The sequence below is a fragment of the Podarcis melisellensis genome, assembly GCF_964234715.1.
Source record: "Podarcis melisellensis genome assembly, chromosome: 2".
In the NCBI taxonomy this organism is placed as follows: Eukaryota; Metazoa; Chordata; class Lepidosauria; order Squamata; family Lacertidae; genus Podarcis; species Podarcis melisellensis.
In genome coordinates, this window is record NC_138529.1 from 113,196,992 (window position 1) to 113,222,072 (window position 25,081).

The 25,081-nt window shown below is 46.2% G+C and overlaps 2 protein-coding genes and 1 long non-coding RNA gene across 3 annotated transcripts in view; 2 read left to right on the top strand and 1 right to left on the bottom strand.

Moving 5' to 3' along the window:
- LOC309363226 (uncharacterized protein) overlaps positions 1–12,414 on the top strand; it is a 48,446-nt gene extending 36,032 nt beyond the window's left edge. Inside the window, exons 22-24 of the mRNA XM_081899332.1 lie at positions 553–671; positions 797–826; positions 9,305–12,414. Of these exons, the coding sequence (XP_081755458.1) occupies positions 553–671; positions 797–826; positions 9,305–9,834 (679 nt within the window). The 3' untranslated portion in view covers positions 9,835–12,414. The remainder of the gene's footprint in view (positions 1–552; positions 672–796; positions 827–9,304) is intronic.
- On the bottom strand, positions 1,828–6,317 carry LOC309365323. Its single transcript, XR_014166008.1, has 2 exons — positions 5,618–6,317; positions 1,828–3,856 (listed from the first exon to the last, which is right to left on the bottom strand). It is a non-coding gene; the product is annotated as an uncharacterized lncRNA (long non-coding RNA).
- A 183-nt stretch (positions 12,415–12,597) lies between the features above and the next one.
- LOC309363227 (tripartite motif-containing protein 10-like) overlaps positions 12,598–25,081 on the top strand; it is a gene marked incomplete at its 3' end in the record, with an annotated part of 30,118 nt that continues 17,634 nt past the window's right edge. The window contains exons 1-7 of the mRNA XM_081899333.1: positions 12,598–12,708; positions 14,853–15,324; positions 17,366–17,461; positions 17,627–17,857; positions 19,049–19,071; positions 19,654–19,772; positions 19,898–19,927. Coding sequence (XP_081755459.1) covers positions 14,923–15,324; positions 17,366–17,461; positions 17,627–17,857; positions 19,049–19,071; positions 19,654–19,772; positions 19,898–19,927 — 901 coding nt within the window. The 5' untranslated portion in view covers positions 12,598–12,708; positions 14,853–14,922. The remainder of the gene's footprint in view (positions 12,709–14,852; positions 15,325–17,365; positions 17,462–17,626; positions 17,858–19,048; positions 19,072–19,653; positions 19,773–19,897; positions 19,928–25,081) is intronic.

Below are 25,081 nucleotides of genomic sequence, written 5' to 3' on the forward strand. Positions count from 1 at the left end.
TGCTTTTCCTAGTTCAGCTGCTGTTCCTATTTGCTCTATTTGTGGCTCAAGTCTCTAATGGGAGGCACAATAATTCTTACTATTTACCAGCTTAATTGTGTTTTGCAACTTGATTATTCTGTAATTTGTATCGTCAGTGTGACCTTTTGTTTCCAGCCTTTTTATGACCGCAATAAACCAGGGGCCCTCTGCTTGCCAGCTGCTTGCTGGAGCTGCTTGCTGGTTTCCTGCCTTTGATTTTCTGCCTTGAAAGATACATTTGTGAATTTTAAGCTTATTTATAATATAGGAACCTGATCAAAATATAAGCCAATATAAGCCTTGATTATAATACAGGCTATTATCAGATGCCTCAAAAGGGCTGCTCCTTTGGCCCTCAGTTGTCTGGCTTTGGAGTCCCTAGTAAGGAGGAATCTTCCCCCTTCTGTGACTCCATTCCTCTGTCTCTCCCTCTTGGCTTTTTACAGTTTCTTTCCTCCTCTCAATTCCTTTCTTTTGCTGCACTCGGAAATTCTGGATTTGAAATGGGTTAACATGTATTTTTCCCATCAGGTGTGAGCAAAGGGGAACATCTGAAAATCCACTGACTTTCCCACTAGAATTGAAGAGGAAGATCTCAAAATTCAGGGCTGCAAATCCTATTCTATATGTTGGGATAGAGAAAATAAAAGGTAATGAAGAATGGCTGCAGGGATTTTATTAGTCCAAAATATGTTATGAAGTGAAAATATTGTTGCAAAATTATTTGAGTTATAAAAGTCTATTTCTCAAACTTTGTATCTCTTTTCTTCTTCAGATGTTCTGTTATCCGGACTGCTTCAGAAAGGTAAATTTTGGGTGAAGTACCAAATTCAAGATGGGGTCGGGGACTGGTATTTCAATGGGATTGTGATCTGTCCTGCCCTTTGTGTTATTCTAAGAGAGGGAGAAGTAGTACCTGCATATAATATTTTGGATTGAGGCGTAGAACTTTGTGCTCCAAGCGGGCTAGTGTGTTTGCAGCCTAATTCTTCCCCTTCCCCCTTTGCTTTTACTGGATTCTTTCATCTCCTCCACATTAAACATGATTGGACTGTTAATTGGCACTTATTTATTTGAATGTAATATGCACCATTATGGTCAAATTACATTGCAAAAATTTGGGTGCCCATTACATTTGATTGCACATTTACATTCACCCGCAAATACCTTTATTGGTTTCAAGGTATAGAAAATTGAGGTCCGTGTTAGATTTGATAGCGCATTAGACTCCCGTAAATGCGGTACCTGAATTTATCTATGAGGAGCAACTTCCGTCTTCTCCATTCATCCAGGAGGTTTTCCCTGTTGCATTTCCCCCAGTCTTCTAATTTGTTGGTTTTAATTGTGCTGATTATTTACCAACAGGGTAATTGCACACAGAGCTGCCCGCTTCTACATTTTAATTTGGCCCTAATCCTCTGTTCAACAGGGAACCTCAATATCTCCTTAGATTCTGGAAATCACTAGGCACTGATTCCTGTCAGCTTTTAAAATATATTTTTTTAGAAATTAGTCCTCCAAACCTACTCACACCCCACCCCACACACCCCACCGAAAGCCCATTGGCCCACCAGGCGGGGGTGGGCTGAGCACACAGTTACCTGATGGGTGGCACCTGGCCAGGTGGCCCTGTGCGGGGCCACAAAGTCCACCCACCTGTTGGGAAGGGGTGAGCGGGAATTCTTTCCAATTGTTCTACTGCAATACATTGTAAATAAGCATCAAGAAATGCAATATGCAAATAAGCTATTAACAAACAATAAATTAACAGAAATAAAATCAAGTATAGATTACCGTGATTAAAGGTTTTTGGTTTTTTTAAATAATATTTTATTAGGATTTTTTCAAAAAGTTAACAGCCAACGAAAGTCAACAAAAATCACAAAAACAGACCACAAACATCAAAAATCCAAACAGAAAAACAGAAAAAGGAAGAATGCAAAAGAAAAATTTAGCATAAAAAAACACTCTTTCATATTGGTAACTTTCTAAACCTTATTCTCTTTACTTCCACCCGCCTTCCCTTCTTGTATTCCACTTTAAGAATTAGTTCAGCAAGATCATTCATTATTTATTTTAAACCTTTATCCCTCCCTTTATAGCCTTGTTTATCTTAATCGCTAGAAAACCCTTCATTTCATTTTCAGAGCCCTCAGCATTCATAAATTTTACAGTATTTTTGTAAATAGACTTTAAACTTCTTCCAGTCCTCTTCCACCTGCTCCTCTCCTTGATCTCGGATTCTGCCGGTCATTTCTGCCAGTTCCATATAGTCTATTACTTGCATCTGCCATTCTTCCAAGGTGGGTAGATCTTGCGTCTTCCAATGCTTTGCAATAAGTATTCTTGCTGCTGCTGTAGCGTACATAAAAAAGGTTCTATCCTTCCTTGACACCAATTGGCCGACTATGCCCAGGAGAAAGGCCTCTGGTTTCTTCAGAAAAGTATACTTAAATACCTTTTTCAGTTCATTATAGATCATTTCCCAGAACGCCTTAATCTTTGGGCACGTCCACCAAAGGTGAAAGAATGTTTCTTCAGTTTCTTTACATTTCCAACACTTGTTATCAGGCAAATGATAAATTTTTGCAAGCTTGACTGGTGTCATGTACCACCTATAAATCATTTTCATAATATTTTCTCTTAAGGCATTACATGCCGTAAATTTCATACCGGTGGTCCACAACCATTCCCAGTCAGCAAACATAATATTATGGCCAATGTCTTGTGCCCATTTTATCATAGCCGATTTAACCGTTTCATCCTCAGTATTCCATTTCAACAGCATATCATACATTCTCGACAGTATCTTAGCATTGGGTTCTAACAGTTCTGTTTCCAACTTTGATTTTTCCACCTGGAAGCCATTTTTCCTGTCCAAATTATAGGCCTCTCTTACTTGAAAATAATGTAACCAATCCTGCACCTTATTTTTAAGTTTCTCATAACTCTGCAATTTCAACCTGTCCCCTTCTTGTTCCAAAATTTCCGAATATCTCGGCCATTTAGATTCCATATTGAGCTTTTTCACAGCTTTAGCCTCCATTGGCGACAACCACCTAGGAGTCTTACTTTCCAACAAATCTTTGTATCTAGTCCAGACATTAAATAATGCTTTCCTGACAATATGATTTTTAAAACCTTTATGAGCTTTAGCCTTATCATACCACAGATATGCATGCCACCCAAAAGCATTATTAAAACCTTCTAAATCCAAAATGTCTGTGTTCTCAAGAAGTAGCCATTCCTTCAACCAGCAAAAAGCTGCTGCTTCATAATATAACTTAAAGTCCGGCAGGGCAACCCCCCCTCTATTCTTAGTATCAGTAAGGATTTTGTATTTTATTCTGGGCTTTTTGCCCTGCCAGACAAATCTAGAAATTTCTTTTTGCCACTTCTTGAAACAGTCCATCTTGTAAATAATTTGTAACGTCTGAAACAAAAACAACATTCTTGGCAATACATTCATTTTGATAACCGCAATTCTACCCAATAAGGAAAGCTTCAAGTTTGTCCAAATTTCAAGATCTTTTTTCACTTCTGACCAACACTTCTCGTAATTATCTTTAAATAGATTAACATTTTTAGAAGTCATATTCACCCCTAGGTATTTCACTTTTTTCACCAATAATAAGCCTGTTTCTCCCTGAAACCTTTCCTTCTCAGTCGATGTTAAATTCTTCTCCAAAACCATAGTTTTCGATTTATTCAATTTAAAACCTGCCACCTGACCAAATTCTTGTATTATTTCCAAAGCTCTTTTAGTACTAGGAATTGGCTCCTGTAATGTCAGTACTAGGTCATCTGCATATGCTTTAAGTTTATAATGTTTTCACTTCCAGGTTGGCGCCATCGCCGAATGGCGGACTTCCTCCGAGCTCCGGAGGGAGTCTGCTCGGCAGGGGCTGGGTCCTACCGCGCCGGCGACGCGGGAACCCTTAAAAACCACGGGCACGGAGCCCGTGGACATGGGCGACTCGGCTGGCACCATTAGCGCCCTCCCGACTCGTGAAGGAGCCTTTTTAAAGGCTTCGGATCGGGTGCCGGGGAGCGGCGTGGTGCTTTGAGTCCTCTGCTTTCCCTGCCGAGCGCAGCCGCATGCCATTCGACGGAGAGCGCTGACTTCTTCCATTGGAAATTTGGACTATTAACAACAACCCGTGAGTAATTGGGAAACCGGGTTCAAAAGGAGAAAAAAAAGGAATTTTTTTTCGGATTTGGCATGAGCGGGGGTGATCTAAAAAGGAAGTCAATCCCCCCCTATTGTAAACATTCCAAAACAAGGACTGGGTAACCAAGGTCGAAAGAGAAGTATACTCTTGATAAAAATCATTAATTCCACGATGGGAAATTATAAGAACTGTGCTGGAGGAGAAGAGTGGAGGGTGAGAAGGAAAATGCAACCCCCCCTGGGAACCGGGGCGATTTGCAGAGCCTGGTGAAGAGAGACGGAGACTTTGACAGCTGTCAAAGTAGCTGTCAAAGCTGGAGAATATAAAGAGGACTTTGTTATGAGGACTTTGCTGGTTAATTTTGTTACAATTTGTTACAATATGGATATAAACTGTCGGAAAATAAGGAATAACAACTTGACTTTTGGATTAGAGGATACAAAGTTACTACAATCCCCCTAGAGGGGTTTCGGGACATTACAAGAACGGTCGTAAGTGGAAAAATACTACGGGATTCGCACAGGACTTGTTATCTTCTGGGAAAGCTGCAAAACTGAAATAGTATTTTGTCTACAGAGGTATTTACATTAAAGGAGACAATAGAATTTTCTATTGAAGAAAGGAAGGGACTGGACGTAAGTTTTTGTTCCTGAATAACAAACCTCTGTAGAGATACCAGATTTCTGAATTGGAACATTGTAGCAGCTGAACAGGACAAGAAACCTGAGAAAGTGAGGAAAAGAAGAACAAAGGACTAACTACGACACGGAAAGAACAATGGGAGGAGTGGCAAAGATCAAGGAAATCAAAGGCCTCTGTTAGATTGGACGTTTGAAGTTAAATATTATTAAAATTAATAAATTAGAAGAAAACCGGCAAGATGGAATTGGGGAGAAATTTGGCCATGACTTGAGATCTCCAGGCTGCTAACATATAGACTGACGGACATGGGGAATTCAAACCGGGGAAGGGGGAGGGGAGATTTGGAATCCAAAGGCTGTGCAACCATCTTTTGAATCTTTTTATATCTTTTATTTTCTATTTTTTTATATAACTGATGTATGTTATTTTATTTTGATTAGACGTGTTTAAAAAAGGGAATTCGTGGAAGGAACTGGGGTGGATCTTGGGGAAAATCTTTTTTCTTTTCTTGTTAATGATGTGGGACGGTGGTAAGATTTGTTCAATTCAATTTGGATAGTGGGTTAAACAAATTAAGTTTCAAACTGGGAGTGAGAGCTTGCAGAACCAAATTAATGAAAGGGGAATACAGTTGGGAGGGGGAGGGGGGGAGTCCCAGAAAGTAGGCAATGAAAATAAGGTTTTAAGTATCTTTTTTTTCTTTTTCTTTTTTCTTTGTATTTTTATATTTCTGGAAACTTTAATAAATATGATTAAAAAAAAAAAGTTTATAATGTTTTAACTCCGACCTGTATGCCCTGAATCTGTTGGTCCCTTCTAATCATGTTCAGCAAGACCTCCAGGACTGAAATAAAAAGCAGAGGGGAAATTGGGCAGCCTTGTCGTGTCCCTTTCTCTATCTTAACTTCTTCTGTGACTGCATTATTCACTATTAATTTTGCCTTTTGTTCTGAATAAATCGCACCTATACCATTTCCAAACCTTTCTCCCACCCCCATCCCTTGCAAATCTTTCCTCATAAAACTCCAAGAAATATTGTCAAAGGCTTTCTCCGCATCAATAAATATCAAAACAGCTTTTGTGTTGATATTAACTTGCAATTTTTCCAAAATGTCAATCAAATTCCTCGTATTATTTGACATATATCTGCCTGGAAGAAAGCCAGCTTGGTCTTTATGTATCATTCCAACTAAAACTTTTTTCAATCTTTTAGCCAAAATGTCAGCAAAAATTTTGTAATCCACGTTAAGTAGGGATATGGGGCGGTAGTTCTTAAGTTGTGTCTTTTCAGACTCATTTTTCTGTATGAATGTGATATAGGCCTCTTTCCACGATTCCGGCGCTCTTTTCCCCTCCATAATTTCATTACAAACCTCCATTAACGGTTGGATTAAGTAGTCTTTCAGTACTTTGTAGTATTTGAAGGATAGCCCATCCGGGCCTGGAGACTTGCCTAGTTGCAAATTCTTTATAGCACCTTCAACCTCCATTCTCACAGGGTTATGGTCGGAGCAGATTTTTGGTCAGATTTCCACCTTTCGAATCTTAGGTGCCATCCCTCTTATGATCCAAATTTGGTCAATTCGGGTCCAGGTCATGTTGGCTTCAGAGAAAAAAGTCCCCTCTCTACCTAGAGGGTTTTTAGTTCTCCAAATGTCAATCAAGTCCATATTGTCTGTCATTTCAAAAAAAGTCTTTGGTAGTCTTCCATCTTTTGTGACTAGCTGTCTTTCAGATTTATCCATATTTGTCGACACAACACCATTCATGTCTCCCATCAAAATGATATTTTGATCCATGTAATCCAACAAAGTCTCATGCAGTTTCTTATAAAATTCTGATTTCCCCTCATTAGGTGCATAGACTCCAATTATTAATACTTTCTCTCCTTGAAATTGTATTTCAATTGCTACAAATCGTCCGTGTTCATCTTTAAAGAGAAATTTTGGTGATAGTTTCTCTTTTGCATATATCACAACTCCTCTTTTTTTAACTTTGTCCGATGAAATAAATTCTTGGCCTAGTCGCTTATTTATCAATAGCTTCCTGTGGAGTCTTGTTATATGTGTTTCTTGTAGACAAATCAGGTCTAATTGTTCCTTTTTTAACATATGGAAAAGTCTCTTCCTCTTGCTGGGGGAATTCAAACCCCTGATGTATCTAATGTCGTAGAATCCGTTCCTGCTCCTTTTGATTCTTCTCTTTCTATGGCTTGTGGGGTAGAAAGTCCTGTTACAGATGCTCTTCTGTGCAATTGTTGTTGCTGTGCCAATAATTGCTGCTGTTGTCTAGTTTTAGCTCTTGTTGCTTTCTCTTGAGACTTCTCCTGCGCCTTATCTTGTTGTTTGTCCTGATCCATTACTTAGCCTCTGAGAGTCAAGGTCATTCACACAGCTCACGCAACTCCCAGGCTTGTTTCTTAACAGTACAAAAATGACAGCTGCAGTGGAAAATCCCACAAAGTTCCTCTAGGGGAGCAGGAGAGCAAAATGTTTCAAAGTGATGATTGTTAAACAGTAGACTTCCCAATGTTATACCAGTAAAAACAATTATAAACTCAGATGTATCCTTAAAAAGTTACCAGTCTCTTGCAGAGATCCACAGTAAAAGTTACAATGTATATAAAACGGTGCACTCAAAATGACCTTTGAGTTGTTTAAAGCAGTCCAATGTCAAGGATTGAGTGATGGTTTTTCCCCCTTTCCCAACTTATGGGGGGGGCTCGTTTGCCGGGCAGTGAGATTTAGCTCTTTATAATCAGTCAATTTCTTTGGTTCAAAGCTCCTTTATCCCTTGCTTTCAATCTATTTACAAGATCGGCAAAGCGGGCTTCCTGTTTACACTTTGCTGGTTTCAGATCCAAATTCCGCAATAAAGTCCAAGATCAAAGTCAGAATCAAGTTCAAATTTCGCTTATATTATTTCTTATTCTTTGATCTTTTCAAAGTTCCCCAGTTCTTACTCACGGGTAGATGTTTCAATTCGATGTTTCACAGGAAAAAGGTCAGCGCTCTCCGGTAATTGCTGTGCAGCTTCACTCCGCAGAAGTAGCGATCGACCCTCAGCACAGCGCAAACCCCCGCTCCGCTCCGAAGCTCTTTACAGAGCTTCTTTGACAGTTCGGGGGACGCAAAGCATGCCCGCTGGGTCCCACGGCCCCAGGCTTCTCCCGCCTGCGGGTTTTTTAAGGGTCTTCCGCTTTCGCTGCAGCGGTGGACCCGATTTCCGCGGAGCTTCTCCCTCCTATTCAGAGGGAATCCGCCATTACCGCTGGCGCCGCCTCCGGAAGCCCCGTGATTAAAGGTTTTGTTGGCCGTGGCTGCGTTTGGAAAGTTGTGGCTGTGGCGGCGATATGGTTGGGGGGTAATCTTTAGAGGCTCCTCCGTTCATGGTTGCAGCTGCGAGTGGAGGATCCTGGCACTGGCAGCAAACTGCTAAGTACCGTGCATGTGTGGCATTGCACGCATGCATAGTACGTAGCAATGCCGCACATGCGCTTTATAGCAGTTTGCTGCCGGCGCAACTCCAGCGCTGTACAGACGGTGCCAGGATCCCTCTGGCACCGCTGCAGCCCGTTTGTGATGCCTTCCTTCGCCCCTGCCCCCCCCCCCCCCGGGAAGATTTCCTTAGAATACCTCAACCACTTAGCGGGGGGGAACCCACAATAACTTTGTGGGTGAAGGTAAACAATATTTTGTCCATAGTTACTATTTTTAATATGGCAATCCTAGCTAGTATGCTCCCACTACAGCCAACTTGTCCTTGATGTGCTATAAAGTGCTGGATTCAGTCTCCAGTCTCTGCACATCCAATTTCAAAATGCTTAGATATAAAAATGCAGGTGCGTTTTCAGGACAATGAAGAAACTTTAGGATCACTGTTGCCAAGGTCAAAATCTTTTAACTCTTAGTCAGATAGACTTTAGCCTCCTTTAGGACAACAAATGTGTGTGTAGTGGTATCATGGTTGTAAGAAAACAAAGCTGGAGGTTTGCAAAGGAAGGGAATTTGTTCGGTTGCCTAATTTGATTTATTCCCCCCAATTTCAATGTAAGCCTCTGAAAGCCCCAAATGGGCAGGTCACACAGAGAGATTCAAAGGAGGACCATTTTCCCCCTCTTGCCCCCATCCCTCCCTCCTCCCCTTCACTGCATAGAAGAGCTGAGGGAATATTTTCTGGGCTGTTTTGCTTCTTGAAGGGTGACTGAATTGACAGGAGGGACACGATAAAATATGTTGAGTAAAATGGAACAAAAAGAAGTATTTAAAAATCCACAGGGAAGGTATTTATTCTGAGGTTAGTCTGTGAGAAAGAGGGGAGGGTCCCAATCCTGAATGGAACGTGAGGAATCCCCATTTATCTGAGAGGGGAATCTGCTTGTTCTTGGTGTTATTTTCGATCAGGATGTCCATCTCTGACTCTCACCTGACTCTGCATATTCTTCTCTTTTCCTTTTCTTCCCTCAACAGCAAATGTCACTCTGGATCCAGACACAGCCCATCCCTGCCTCATCCTGTCTGAGGATCAGAAAAGCGTGAGAAGGAGAGACAAAAACCCACTCCTGCCTAACAATCCTGAGAGGTTCAGCAACGGGCCTTGTGTGTTGGGATGTGAGGGATTCACAGCAGGCAGCCATTTCTGGGAAGTCACTGTGGGAAGTGAGGGAGAATGGCTTGTGGGGATCGCTAGGGAGTCTGTGAGGAGAAAGGACAACTTTGCCTTTTGTCCTGAGGGAGGGATCTGGGCTGTGGTGAAGTGGGGAGGGAAGTACTTGGCCTGCACCTCCCCTGTTTCCCATCTCTCCCTGAGTGAGGAGCCCAGGAGGATCCGGGTAACTCTGGACTATGAAGGGGAACGTGTGTCTTTTTTTGATGCTGCCTCAGGAGCTGAACTCTACACATTTGCAGGAGGCTCCTTTTCCGGAGAAACCCTCCTCCCTTTCTTTTGTCTGTGGGGAAATGAAACCCACCTCAGGATCTCCTGTTCAGAACAGAATTGACACCTTTGCAGGTGCCCTGTGAGAGGAGTCATTCCAGTCAAACTTGGAGGAAACGACAAAAGAACATCTGGGATTTTCTTTTCCCTTTCCTTTCCCCTGAATTCCCTCTACAGTGGAGTCCTTAAAGAGAGGGAAACATTTTAACTGTCCCAATAAACAATCTATTTCTCCAAAGAATTCACTTGCCACCCCCTGCGATCCTAGTTCTGTTGTTCACCTTCCTCTCATGACAGGACCTCCACCAGCTGTTAAAATGCCCCCATTGATTAATAGATTACTGGAGAACAATCCCTCCAGGCACCTTTTGCAACTAAAGCTTGTGCATCTCTGGCAGGCAGGAAATAAGACTGTGAGGCCCCAACTTCCAACCCTTTGCAAATGCAGCCTCCACATCTCCACACTTCTTCAGAGATAAATCTCACTGAATCCAGAGTTGATGGGAGTTGTAGTCCAGCAACTTGGCCAAGTCTGCCCTTTATAATCCACATGGTGTCTTACCTGTGGTCCCCACCCTGGATGTGAGATGTTCCCCCAAAGAGGGTCTTTTCAGTATCTGTGGAATGCCCTCCCACCAGATCACACTTCCCCACAGAGCAAGAGATCTCTCCCAGCCCCACAGGTGCAGCACCCATCCGTCAATAAGGGGGAGAGTTAAAGCCTCTTAAGTCTTTCTCCCTAGCAAAGAGAGGAGACAGTTGCCAGGGGTAACAGGAGGGCTCTCTCAGCCCCTCAAAGGCAGCAGCTAGTATTCTTGTTCTCTCTTTGGTGGCTATTGAGGTGCTTCAGAGAAAGGAGAAGACACCCCTTCACCTTCCTCCCTGCCCCCTCTCTCCAGATCCACATAGGTCCAACAACCAGGGCGGGAGGGAGTTCAGCACACCACAGGCCCTGTCTCCCCCTCCTGGAAGCCTGACTCTGTTCCTGCAAAGCAACTAGCAGACCCAATTGTGTCTCCTGTAACTTCCTGCTTAAAAACCCTGTAACCTTATACCAAAAATGTTCTGGTTTACCTCCGACCTGCTTTCATTGCTCTTCCACCCCTCCAGGCAGCAGTGATGTGGCAGCATCGGGGAAGCATCCCAGAACAATCAACAAAGCAGATGAAACCCAGTGCTAATGCCCTTTTCCTGTGTCAGGAACATGCTGCAGAATACACCAGCCTGGAGGGACCCTTTACACAGCAAGGGAAGGAAATCTGCCCCTCGGTCCTTTTCCTAATTAGGGACTGTGGGGTTTCATTGCTCCAATGAAGACCACGCTGGGTGCAGTTCTCCAGGGGACCACTTGATGTCAGCCATGTTCCACCATGAGCAAGGCTCTTGCTATAGTATACAGCAGAGCTTTCCAAACTTTTTACCTTGCTGATGCGCTTTTTAGACATGCATCCTTTTGCAACACAGTAATTCAGTTTTACTAGCAAACCAGAGATTAAACCAGGGGTCCTCAAACTACAGGCCACGGGCCACATCCGGCCCACCAGTGTCCTGAACCCGGCCCACCCCCAGGCCACACTGTCTCTAAGCCCAAATCCTCTGTGGGCTGGGTGTGCCCCTCTCTGCCCTGCCCACCTCACAGGGCTGTTGTGGGATGCAAAGGCGAGCAAGTTCCACAGGAGCAAGGTGGGAGGGCCGTGCCAGCTGCTCCTTTCCTCCAGCCCCACCCCCTCTGCTATCCCCGCCCTTCCCCGCACAGGTACTTCTGCTGGGCGCAATACCCTGCACGGAGGCTGTTCAGGCTTGCTGTGGGGGCGCAGATGGAAGCTGAGCAGCGCAGCACCGCCTTGCCCAGTGGGCCGGCCGCCTGCTGCTGCTGCTGCTTCCCTCTGCGGCATCATGGCCAGCCGGGCCAAGGGTCGTCATGCCGGCACTGGGTATGCAGAGCTGTTCACCTTGCTCCTCCTTTTGGCACCGGCAGCTTCCTAAAGGTGCCTTCTTTGGCATAACCTCTGCAGCATTCAGTGATGCCTACTCCTGTGCTAAGGGCTCCAAGCACACTGGCATTTGTGCAGTTAAGTTAGTGAGCTTTGTGAGCTTAGTCAGGTTTCCCGCCCCAAAGGTTGTAATTCCCTGTGTGCTCACCTGGGAGTAAGCCTTATTGAATTCAGTGGGACTTACCTCTGAGCAGGCATGCATATGATTGTATGGATGCATTATGGATGAAAGCCTCTGTTTATTTACTCAGAAGTAACTGCACTGCTTTCAGTGGATTTACTCCCTGGTAGGGATGGCTGAATCCGTCCATTTTGGTGTCTTGTTTTTGCAATCTTCCTTTCAGTTCTCCACATTTCCACATTAGTGTTCTTTTAATATATTTTTCAAGAAAAGGTACTCTTGAAAATTTGTCACCATTTTAGTCTGTGTTTCTCCTAAAATGCACTTTTTTGTATGTTGTTTTTCCTAATTCATCCTTGCAAAGCAGTTATCTGCAATAGTATGCATAAGGTACTTTCACCAATATGCAAGTTTTGGAGTCACCTTCAAAGGTAGAGAAGCAGGACTGTTTATTTCCACTGTTGGGAATATATGTATCATATGGTTTTTCCTGTTTTTTGTGCACTACAAATAAAATATGTGCGGTGTGCATAGGAATTTGTTCATAGTCTGGCCCCCAACATTGCCTGAAGGACAGTGAACTGGCCCCCTGTTTAAAAAGTTTGAGGACCCCTGGGTCAAACTAACACCTTTCCAGGAGCACGGGGGGGGGGTGTTCGTGAGACACACCTACACACTGCAGCTGACACAGTCAATCACAACGCTCTGGTATATGTGCTGATTGGATCAGATTGCAGCAACAGCTGCCGCTGTCCTTCAGACAAAACAACTTCACAACTTCGGGGTAAATGTTGGTGGTAGTCTTCACGCACCTACTTCTCACGTAAGTCTTCAGTCCATGGGTCGGATATACACACCCACAAATTGGTTCAAGGCACGGCCTGGTCCCACAGTCTGGGGTGAGGGCATGTGGCCTTTTCCTGGCTTAGGAGGGGCTCACCATACCTGCCCAGTTCCTACAGACTGGAGGAGTCGCTGCCAGGCCTGGGTCTCCGCTGCTCCCCATAGGAAGGAGGGGCTGGGAGTCCTGCTCCAGAAGGGGCTTTGGTGCTGGGGAGTGACTGAGGGTTGGGACCAGGAGGCTTCGCTTTCCGGTAAGGATGGCCGTCCTATTGCACCCATAAGGAGGATTGGGGAGGATAGGAGGGAAGGGCACCCTTGAACTTGATGGGTGAACATGTCTACAGTAGTGCCTGCTCCAGATTATTTTGTACCCTAGGCAAGGCTAACTACTTGTCCCCCTTGCTGCTGAAACAACTGACTGCTTTGCAAGGCTGGGATCAGTCCAGTGCTGTCTCGAGAATAAACAAACTTTGGTTTGGCCTGATCTCGGTGTCAGACTCCTTCTTCTCACAGACCAATTGACCCTCTGGGGAAGATCCCTGGGGCAAATTTGTTCAACATGCTATGAGGCCAGCTGTGGTGGCCACGGAGAGGCAATAGGATGCTCCCTTGCAGCTACCACTGCCCTCACCACTGCTCAGAACAAGTGCTGGCTAATCCTCCTCCCAAGCTTACCAGTTGCTGCGCCGATGAGAAAAATAGGGACATCCCAGGATCAAATCAAAAGCCAGAATGGCTTTCATAATTCCAGGACTGTGCCTGGAAAATAAGGACACTTGGAGGTTATGTAAATATGACTTTATATACTTTATAAGTTTTGTTTTCTCTCTAGCTGGTTTTTAGTGCTGTATGAATTGTTCGTGATCTTATGCTTTTTATGGTTTCATACTATTTTGTTGTAGTAGCTGTTAGTACAATTTTTCTATTGATGGTTTTAAATCAGTTATATTCCATTTTATTGATATTAATATACGGAATACCAGAGTACATGGTTATTTGGGAGGTATATGAACGCCAAAAAGATGAAACGGTATTAAAGAAAAGCTCCAAACCTCCCTTGCAGGCTATTGAGGGGCCCCTCTAGACTGGAGGGCATTTGCAGGTGTGTACTGCAGCGTATCACCAGAGTTTTATGAATCACCTTCTTAGGAAGAATCTGTATAGAGTTTAGGAGACATATAAAAATTTGCTGGAAAGGAAAATACACCTATGGCTATCTCCTATTGAGGCCATTACAATCAAGACAGTGAATAAGGATAGACAGTGGGTAACTTACAGGAAATTGTTGTACTTTACGGGGGGAACCTAAATTGAAATCAGTGGAAGATGTAAGGAGCCATGTTACGGATTGGTTACTATAGGTAAAGGTAAAGGGACCCCTGACCGTTAGGTCCAGTCGTGACCGACTCTGGGGTTGCAGCGATCATCTCGCTTTACTGGCCGAGGGAGCCGGCGTGCAGCTTCCGGGTCATGTGGCCAGCATGACTAAGCCGCTTCTGGCAAACCAGAGCAGCACACGGAAATGCTGTTTACCTTCCCACCGGAGCGGTACCTATTTATCTATTTGCAATTTGACATGCTTTCAAACTGCTAGGTTGGCAGGAGCAGGGACCGAGCAACAGGAGCTCACCCCGTCGTGGGGATTCAAACCGCCGACCTTCTTATTGGCAGGTCCTAGGCTCTGTGGTTTAACGCACAGCGCCACCCACGTCCCTATAACTGCTAGGTAGGCTTGTCTAAATAAGAATGTCATCAACTGGCACTGAAACTAATACTGTGAAGGAGCCTTCCCCCATAAACATGCAGGGAGTTCCAAAGTATCTCTGCCACCACACTAAACATTTGAGTTCTTACATACACAGTGTGGGTATTATGTTGCACCTGTAAAAGGGTCAATTCCACTGATCAGAGTGTTCTAGTGGACCCATATGGGTAAGGTGATATTTTAGGTGAAGGAGTGTGGAAAATGATTTTTGGTTTTATAGATGAGTTTCAGTCAGTGGGACCAATTGTGGAGGCTTCATTGCATAAGAAAGTGAAATGCAGAGTTAGTTTCTCTGGAAGGATGTGGAAATGCTTAATGCTGAATAGCTTTTACCTTACAGACATTTTTTCATTCCCCAGTCCCTTCACATTCTACTGCCATCCTGCAGCCGCCTCTCCTCTCAACAAAGCCAGACACTCTTGATCCGTCATGGCCTCAGCCCCACCATCCATGAACATAAAAGAGGAAGTCTTGTGCCCCATCTGCAAGGACCTCCTGACAGACCCCGTGACCTTGAACTGTGGCCACAACTTCTGCCTAGACTGCATCACCAAGCACTGTGAGGTACGGGATGAAATTGACATGGGGGACTGCAAGTGTCCCGTCTGCATGGACAAGATCCGGAACAGGAATTTCCGCCCCAATTGGCAGCTGGCAAATGTAGTAGAAAGAATCAAACTCCAGAGAAAGGAACTATGTGAGAAGCACAAAGAAAAACTCCACCTGTTCTGCAAAGAAGATGAAGAATTGGTGTGTTTGGTTTGTGAGCGATGCCCAGAACATAAATCACACACTGTGATCGTCAAGGAAGAGGCTGCCCGGGAATACAAGGTAAGAAGTCATTTTGACACTTGCTAACACAATCCTTTCATATCTGTATGTGTGCATGTGCAAAATATGCTTTCAACATAGCTGCAATGCAAACAAAAATTGCTAATCAAAAATTGGGCCCCATCTCTGTGCTATTCAAAACAAAGCAAAAACTTTGTTCTGCTTCAAAAGGAACTTTTAAAAATGTGTTTTTGTTTTTAAGAGCACAATTTTTTTTGCACTTGTGGAAAAGGGCTTCTGTGTAGCAGCAGTAGTAGTAGCAATACTATGTAGTTTTTTAAAGTTGATATTTTATTTAAAAATTGTCAAATATAAAGCAGTAAATTGATACAAAAAGAAAAAAAGAAAAGAAAACACAACTGTGTACAGGGGGAAAACATTATATAAATATATACAAAAATACCCTAACCCGTATGTATGTATGTATGTATGCACGCATGCAGTAAGAGTAATGAAATGGAAATTCTCATATGAATCTTTATTTCAAAATGTACAGCAAAAAACCAAGAAACCCCCAGAACTGCTATATTATTATTATTATTATTATTATTATTATTATTATTATTATTATATTAAATTTGTATACCGCCCTTCATCCGTAAATCTCATGGCAGTTCACAACTTCAAATTACAATATAAAACCCACAAAATATCAAAACAAGAACAACAAACAAATAACCCCCCCTTACACAACACATTTAAAAAGGCATGTCAATCAGCCCAAGGCCTGGTTGAAGAGGAACCTTTCCACCTGGAACCTGCAGAGACCCTTCCACAGACGGGGAGCCACTGCAGAAAAGGCCCGTTCTCATGCTGCCACCCTCCAGACCTCTCGAGGAGGAGGCTCATTAGGAAGGACCGAAGAAGATGATCTCAGGGTCTGGGTAGGTTCATATGGAAAGAGGCGGTCCTTGAGGTATTGCAGTCCTGAGCCATGTAATAAGACTTTATAGGTCAAAACCAACACTTTGAATTGGGCCCGGAAACTACCGTATTTTTCACTCTATAAGATGCACCAGACCACAAGACACACCTAGTTTTTAGAGAAGGAAAACAAGAAAAAAAATATTCTGAATCTCAGAAGCCAGAACAGCAAGAGGGATCGTTGCGCAGTGAAAGTAGCAATCCCTCTTGCTGTTCTGGCTTCTGTGATAGCTGTGCAGCCTGCATTCGCTCCATAAGACGCGCAGACATCTCCCCATACATTTTAGGAGGGAAAAAGTGAGTCTTATAGAGCAAAAAATACGGTAATTGGTAGTCAGTGCAGTCAGGCCAGGATTAGCATAATATGTTCAAAACGTCATGCCATGGTGAGTAAGCTGGCTGCCCTGCACTAGCTGAAGTTTCTGAATCATCTTCAGAGACATCCTTACATATAATGCATTGCAGTAATCTAACCTTGAAGTTACCAGAGCATAGACAACAGGAGTTAGGCTGTCCCTGTCCAGAGAAGGGTGCAGCTGGGCCACCAGCCGAAGCTGATGGAAGGCACTCTGGGCCACTGAGGCCACCTGAGCATCAAGTGACAAGCAAAGGATCCAGGAGTACCCCCAATCTACGTATCCACTCCTTCAGAGGAAGTGAAGCCCCCTCAAGAGCAGGCCTCTGCCATGTGCACCTTACCTGCTCCACCTCCCCCACCACACCTCCCCCACCCGGCTCTCTTCTGCTCCCTCTTTCAAGGCACATCCCAAAGAGATCACTGGTTTACACACAATCAAGTTAAAAACAGTTCAAAATAATAACAATAATAGCAATTATTATTATTAACAGTTTATAATGTTTTAGACATTTGGGGCCAAAACAACAAGACCGAAAGCAGCATAGCCCACTGCAAAAGTCTATTCAGCCCCCTCTGTCAGGATCCCGCCCTCCATGGCTATGAAATAGGTTTGTCTGCCAGGCAGGCGGCAGGTCCTGCAATACTCAGCTGCGACGGTCCAGAAAATCTAATAGTAGGGCCCCAGGCACTAGAAGTAAGCATAATATTAAAGACAACCCCTGAGCCCTAATCAAAACTGAGACTTCGTTTTCTCTTTAGACACTCATCTGTGATCACCTGGAGCATCTAAGGAGAGAGAGAGAGAATATTCAGACTTATAAAGCAAACATCGGAAAGGAAAGCGATAAACTGCTTGTAAGTGTCACTGTTACTACAAAGGGGACAAGTACTGGAAAGACCAAGACATGATGTAGAAATCTTGCAACAGAGAAATCCTGACTGTTTTACCATAGCATTGTTAATGAAGGTCTTTCTAAAGACTCTGGCCTCTTCTTTTCCTCTTTTTTCCTCCTCTTGAAGGAATTAACAGAAACTGAGAGGCAGAATACACCAGAGAGGTTCAAACAACTGCAACAGTTTCTAGAAGAACAAGAAAAGCATCGGTTGAATGAAATAGAAGAGATGGAGAAGGAGATCACAAGAAGAAGGGAGGAGCAGCTGGCTGGACTCTCCGAGGAACTCTCCTCTCTTGAAATGAGCATCCGGGAGATGGAGGAGAAGAGTCAGCAGCCAGCGAGTGAACTCCTGCAGGTGAGACTGTGGCAGGAACAGCCCCAAGTTCCTCTCTAATGGTATAACCACACTTACCTTTTGCTGCACTCTTTCCAGGCACAAGTCTGTGCTTTCCCGGTCACTATCCAAGCCTTCTTCTTTCTGCCCCAGACTTTGCCCACAAAAACTTGCTCTTTAAAGCTGAAGCACAACCAATGACCAATGGGGTTTTCTGTGCATTACTGTTTGGCCCGATTCAGCTTTGAAGAGCAGGTTTTGACAGGGGAAGCTCCGTAGGAGGAAAAGGGGGAATTCTTGGACACAGAGCTTTACAGCGTGGACCATGTTGGACCAAAGGGGGAGGGACGGAGAAGGAGGTCAGGTAGAAGGGAGTGCTGTCAAATGGGGCACAGAGTTGGGGCTTGCATATCTGAGCAGGAGTTTGGCTAAGGGAGGGCAAGGAGGCCTTAGCCCCAGGCACATGATTTTGAGGGGGTGCGAGACAGGCGCCCCCTTGCAGAGATCCCACTCTGCCTGGTGCCTGGGGTCTTGCCACCACACGCCTGCCCCCCCCACGGAATGGCAGTGTTGGGGGGAAGGCACTAGCCAAGGGCTGCATCAGAAACCTGATATGGAAAGGTGGGGTAAGTTAAAATCATCTTGGTTAGATGATCCTTGAGACAATTCTATGATTCTATGAAAAGCAAAGATCAGTGCAATAAACATGACAATACTGCCAAGGTTTTTGGTTTTGTTTCTTACTCTTCCTCTCTTGGTTGACTTGAGGGAATTTAAAAGCTGACAGAAAAGTATGGATAATTTTATTTGGCAAAGTAAGTGACCCAGAGTGGATAATGTTACTATGCAAACTGTCCCACAGAAGAGAGGATTGGCAGTACCTGATTTAGCTAAGTAGTGTGAAGCTGCTTAGCTAACTTTGTTAAAGTTAAGGATATCGCAGAAAAAGGAACTCTTTCAGTGGGAACAGTTATCCATAAACTCCGCACTTGCCAAGATACTAGTGATACCTAGGAAAGATACTAGGGATACAATTGGAAAATAATGGCGAGAAACCAGAATTGTTAGATGCATCCATACCAATCCAAAACCTTGGCATATGCTAGGCGGATTCATCCCAGAGGGCATCCATTGCAGGGGCTGATGGGTCTTCATTACAGGGCCTGTGGTAGGCAGTGAATTCCATTCTGACTTTCCTCTTTTCCCTTCTAGGATGTTAGAAGAACTTTGCAGAGGTAAGGGGATCCTGCTCATCTCCATTAATATCACTCCCTGAAACCTCACAGGTAAACTGGGAAAGAATATAATATGAAGATTATAAAGTGGAATAGAAATGAAATGAATAATAATGATGATGATAATACTTCACAGTATCTAGATTTGCCACAACAACAGCAAACTCCATGATGGCTGCCCCACTCAGTCCCACACAGACACTTGTCCCCTGGACCATCTGTGGAACTATTCCACAGAGTCCCACACAGTTACCTGTCACCTGTGGGGCTAAAAACGGGGAGCAGGAGTTGGGGTGTTTACCATGTTCCTGAACATATCCCAGCTGCAATATGTAACTTCAAGGTGTCACTTGGGTTGGGATGTTGTTGTTTAGTCGTTTAGTCGTGTCTGACTCTTCGTGACCCCATGGACCAGAGCACACCAGGATAGAAGGAACACTTCACTTTTTTCAACAACAGCAACCATTCCTCTGTCTCTCCCTCTTGGCTTTCTACAGTTTCTTTCCTCCTCTCAATTCCTTTCTTTTGCTGCACTCAGAAATTCTGGATTCAAAATGGGTTAACATGTATTTTTCCCATCAGGTGTGAGCGAACGGGGACATCTGAAAATCCACTGTCTTTCCTACTAGAATTGAAGAGGAAGATCTCAAAATTCAGGGCTGCAAATCCCATTCTATATGTTGGAATGGAGAAAATAAAAGGTAATGAAGAATGGCTGCAGGGATCTTATTAGTCCAAAATATGTTACAAAGTGAAATATTTGTTGCGAACTTATTTGAGTTATAAATGTCTAGCTCTCAAACTTTATATCTCTTTTCTTCTTCAGATGCTCTGTTATCCGGACTGCTTCAGAAAGGTAAATTTTGGGTGAAGGACCAAATTCAAGATGGGGTTGGGGACTGGTATTTCAATGGGATTGTGATCTGTCCTACCCTTTGTGTTATTCTAAGAGAGGGAGAATTTGTACCTGCATATAATATTTTGGATTGAGGCAGGAAAACTTTGTGTTCCAAGCGGGTTAGTGTGTTTGCAGCCTAATTCTTCTCCTTCCCCCTTTTCTCTTACTGGATTCTTTGATCTTCTCTACATTAAACATGATTGGACTGTTAATTGGCACTTTTGCTCTATTCTAATTAAACAAGTAGTCCACACACCCAAAACACTGTATTTATTTGAATGTAATGTGCACCGTTATGGTCAAATTACATTGCAAAAATTAGGGTGCCCATTACATTTGACTGCTGCGCTTTGCTGCCCAGGAGGACTCTCCTGTGTGAGTGTCTGAGGGCCCTGCTCTTGCCACTTACCATCTACCTGGCCCAGGGTGGGGCCTGAAGCCTCACAGGGACTGCTGCGCTCTGCTGCATAGGAGGACTCTCCTGTGTGAGTCTCTGAGGGCCCTGCTCTTGCCGCTTACCATCTACCTGGCCCAGGGTGGGGCTTGAAGCCTCACAGGTACTGCTGCGCTCTGCTGCCCAGGAGGAAGAATAGTTTGGATTTGATATCCCGCTTTATCACTACCCTAAGGAGTCTCAAAGCGGCTAACGTTCTCCTTTCCCTTCCTCCCCCACAACAAACACTCTGTGAGGTGAGTGGGGCTGAGAGACTTCAAAGAAGTGTGACTGGCCCAAGGTCACCAAGCAGCTGCATGTGGAGGAGCGGAGACGCGAACCCGGTTCCCCAGATTAGGAGACTACCGCTCTTAACCACTAGGGCCCTGCTCCTTCCTGCCACTTACCACCTGGTCCAGGGTGGGGCCTGAAGCCTCATAAGGACTGCTGCGCTCCGCTGCCCAGGAGGACTCTCCTGTGTGAGTGTCTGGGGACCCTGCTCCTTCCTGCCATTTACCACCTGGCCCAGGGCAGGGCCTGACGGGCCGCACTAGGACAGTTGCTGTTACTGCTGGAGGGGTGCAGAGTGCTTTTCTTTTGATTTTTTTGTATGTGGGGTGGGTGGGGGTGGGATGGATGTTTATTGGGCCTGGGAATGTGTTTGATTTTACGTTTTTGTAATTTTTACTGTTTTTAGTTTGTATTGTTTTATTGGTTTTTTGTTGTTTTTTTAAAGGTGTTATTTTGTTCTTAAGGGGAGGGGTCAGGGCTGCCGGGGAGTAGGTCCCAGCCAACAAAATGGCTGGGGCATGTTCCACAGGGGTGGATGCACTGGGACAACTGATCTCAGTGATCGCGGGTAGGAGGAGGAGTTACGCTAAGACCAGACCATGTCATTACAGAGGAGGCAGGTTTAGTCGTTGTCTGAGGACTATCCCTGCCTCCGGGTCTGGTCCTGACCAGATGGATACTAGAATCAGCAAGGGATACCCACATGACCTGAAGGTGCTGCTGTGCAATGCCAGGTCAATGATTCATAAGACCACTGCCATCCATGACTTGATCATGGATGGAGGACTTGACCTGGCATGGAGGACTTGACCTGGATGGAGGACTTGACCTGGAGACTTGGTTGGATGAAGCAGATGGGCCTGTCCTTGCTGCCGCTTGTCCACCAGGTTTCTCTTATGCACAGCAACCCTGGTCATGTGGGCGGGGAGGGGGGGTTGCAGTGATTTTTAGGAAGTCATTAGTTTGCGTTTCCCAGGCGTCCTATTGGGAAGACCCAGTTTTCCGAGTGCATGTTCTGGAAGTTGGGCAATAGGGGCAGTACAGGATTCCTTCTGGTGTACCAACCTCCCCGCTGCACCAAGGATTCCCTGCCCAAGCTGCTTCAGGTTGTGGCGGATGTTCTCCTGGAGACACCTAGCTTGGTTGTCCTAGGGGATTTTAACATCCATGCCGACACGACCTTACAAGGGGCCGCTCAGGACTTCGTGGAAAGCATGGCCTCCATGGGGCTGTCCCTGAATAAGTCTGCCCCAACCCATAGCCATGGACATGCCTTGGACCTGGTGTTTACCTCTATGGATGTTAGTGATCTGACACTAAGTAAAAGCGAAACGAAAGAAGTGCCATGGTCAGATCACTTCCTGGTGCAACTGGACTTCTGTGCGACCCATCCCCCCTGCAGGGAGGTGGGACCAATTTGGATGGTCCGCCCCCGCCACTTAATGGATCCAAATGGTTTCCAGAGAGTGGTAGGGGATGCTTTATCCCATGTTGATGGCCTTTCAGCTGATTCCCTGGTGGCCCACTGGAATGTGGAGTTAACCAGGGCTACTGACTGTTTGGCTCCGAAGCGCCCTCTCCGATTGCATGGAGCCCGGACAGCCCCGTGGTTTTCCATGGATCTGAGGGCAATGAAACAATCGTTGAGACGGCTAGAGCGCCGGTGGCGGATAACTCATTCCGAATCTGACCGGACATAGGTTAGAGCTCAACGTTGAGCCTACCAAGTGGCGATAGCAACGGCGAAGAAGAATTTCTTCACCGCCTCTATTGCATCTGCAGAAAACAGCAGCAGGAGACTTTTTCAAGTGGTTCACAATTTAGCGGAACCACCTGAGACATCGGGGCCCAGTACGGGCCACATGTTCTCCTGCAATGATTTTGCAAAGTTTTTTGCAGATAAAATCACTCAGATTCGGGAAGAAGTAGACTCCACCGTGGGAGCAGGGCCAGGGCGGGAGATTGCTAGAGTTCTGTCTAGTCAAGTTGTGTGGGATCAATTCCAATCTGTTACCTCCGAGGATGTGGACAGGCTGCTTGGATGAGTGAAGCCAACCACATGTCTCCTGGATCCTTGCCCATCCTGGCTTATAAAAGCTAGCCGGGAAGGACTGGGCGATGGGCTTCATGGGGTGGTGAATGCTTCCCTCCATGAGGGAGCCTTCCCAGACCCGCTGAAAGAGGCGGTTATTAAACCGCTTCTTAAAAAACCAACTTTAGATGCGGCCACGATGGCCAGTTATCGCCCAGTCTCAAATCTTCCATTCTTGGGCAAGGTGATTGAGCGAGTGGTTGCTGAACAACTCCAGGCACGCCTGGAAGAAGCGGACCTTTTGGATCCCTTCCAGTCGGGATTCAGGCCTCATCATGGGACTGAAACTGCCTTGGTCGCACTAGTTGATGATCTCCGGCGGGCTAGGGACAAAGGTGAGAGCTGTTTCCTAGTTCTGCTGGATCTCTCAGCGGCGTTTGATACCATCGACCATAACATCCTTCTTGTGATGGCCTGGGATTCCGAGTCTGAGAGTGAACCGGAGGAATCCCAGCCGGCACAGGGGTCCCCGCCTCCAGGGCCGGCTGAACTGGGGCAAGGCCTAGATGCTGAGGAGCCTGCACCTGTGACAGATCCTCAGGGGCAGGCACCAGGTGAGACCATTCTGGCCCCAGAGGTGCTGGAGGACTCAGTGGCTACAGGTGAGCCTCCCCCGGGGCCCAGTAACCCTTCGGCCTCTCCTGAACTGCAGAGGCTTAGGGCAGAGAGGCGAAGGGAACTGGTCTCTCCCAGGAGGAGTGCTCGCCTTAAGGCCAGGAGAGGCGGGGCTCCTGGGGGCCGGGACCGCCCCCGGCCTTAGAAGAAGATAAAGGTCAGGCAGCCCGGTCCCAGGTTGTGGAGTACCTGCTTTACCCAGACCTAGATCTGCACTCCCAGTGTGCCTGTTCCTCGCCCGGCTTCCTGCTCCTGACTCTCCGGTGTTCCTGTTCCTCGCTCGGCTTCCTGCTCCTGACTCTCCGGTGTCCCTGTTCCTCGCCCGGCTGCCCGCTGCTGACCCACCGGTGTTCCTGCCTGGCTCCCTGCTTCTGCTCTACCAGTGTTCCTGTTACCCGCCTGGCTTCCTGCTGCTGCCCTACCAGCATTCCTGCTCCCCCGCCCGGCTCCCTGTTTCGGACCTCGTGTCTCATCTAGTGATCATCTACCCTGCTAGAGACTCTGGACTGAACTTCGGCTATGGTATTAGTACCTTCCCCCCCGGGACCAGCACAGTTTGCTCCCGCCACACCCGCACTCCCTCTTTGTTGGGGTGCGTTCGGGAAGAGTCAGAGGCCATGGCCGACCAAGCGGCTAGACTGTTGGCAATAGCCCAGGAGAACCAGGCCTTGACGCACACCGTGCAGCAGCTCAGTAACGCGGTTACGGCACTTCAGCAGCGGTTGGACGCCCTACTGGCTCCTGGGGCCGACGCCCCGGCTCCTGGCAAGTACCCAGTGGCCTTGCCTGAGAAATTTGATGGGGCCCCGGCCAGCTTTCCCATGTTCCTTGCCCAGGCCAAGCTGTATATTCAGGGGCGCGCCCGGAACTTCCCTGACGACCGCACCAAGGTGCACTTTTTGATTAGTTTGTTAAAGGACCAGGCGGCCAAGTGGGCGTTGCCACTGCTTAGGCAAGACTCCCCCTTGCTGGCGGACTATGTGGGGTTTTGCAATCTGTTGGAGGCCGCGTTCGGCAACCCCCAGAAGGGGAGTCAAGCCAACCGGGCGATTCGGCGGTTGAAACAGGGCAAGTCCACGGTGGCCGCATACACCACGGAATTCCGGCTGCTGGCACAGGACTTGACCTGGAATGACTCTGCTCTTTGGGACCAGTATCTCGAGGGGCTTTCAGACGAGATACTGGACCAGCTGGCCACAATGGAATGCCCCACCACGCTAGACACCCTCATTCAACGGAGTCTACAGATAGATGATCGGCTAGAGGACCGTCGTCAGGCTCGGGGCCGCCGGCACTTCCAGTTTTCAGCACCAGTTTCTACCAGCAGCCCCACAGGCACAGCTGAGTCATTGGAGGAACCTATGCAGCTTGGGGCAGTGCGGCCACGCCTCTCCCCCGCAGAGAAGTCGCAGCGTCGGGAGGGGAATCTATGTCTCTATTGTGGCGGAAGCAGACACTATGCCCGGTCCTGTCCTGAGAAACGCCAGCCACAGGGAAACCGCCAACCCCAGTAGCTGATGGCCCTGGCTACCTGGGGTCCCAAACCGCACAGAATGGGGCCGCACCAATTCAACTACAACACCTCATGGTTCCGATACGTCTATACCCTCCAGGTGGGCCCTGGATCCTAACCCATGCTCTAGTGGATTCGGGGGCAACCCGCTCTTATATGGACGCTGCT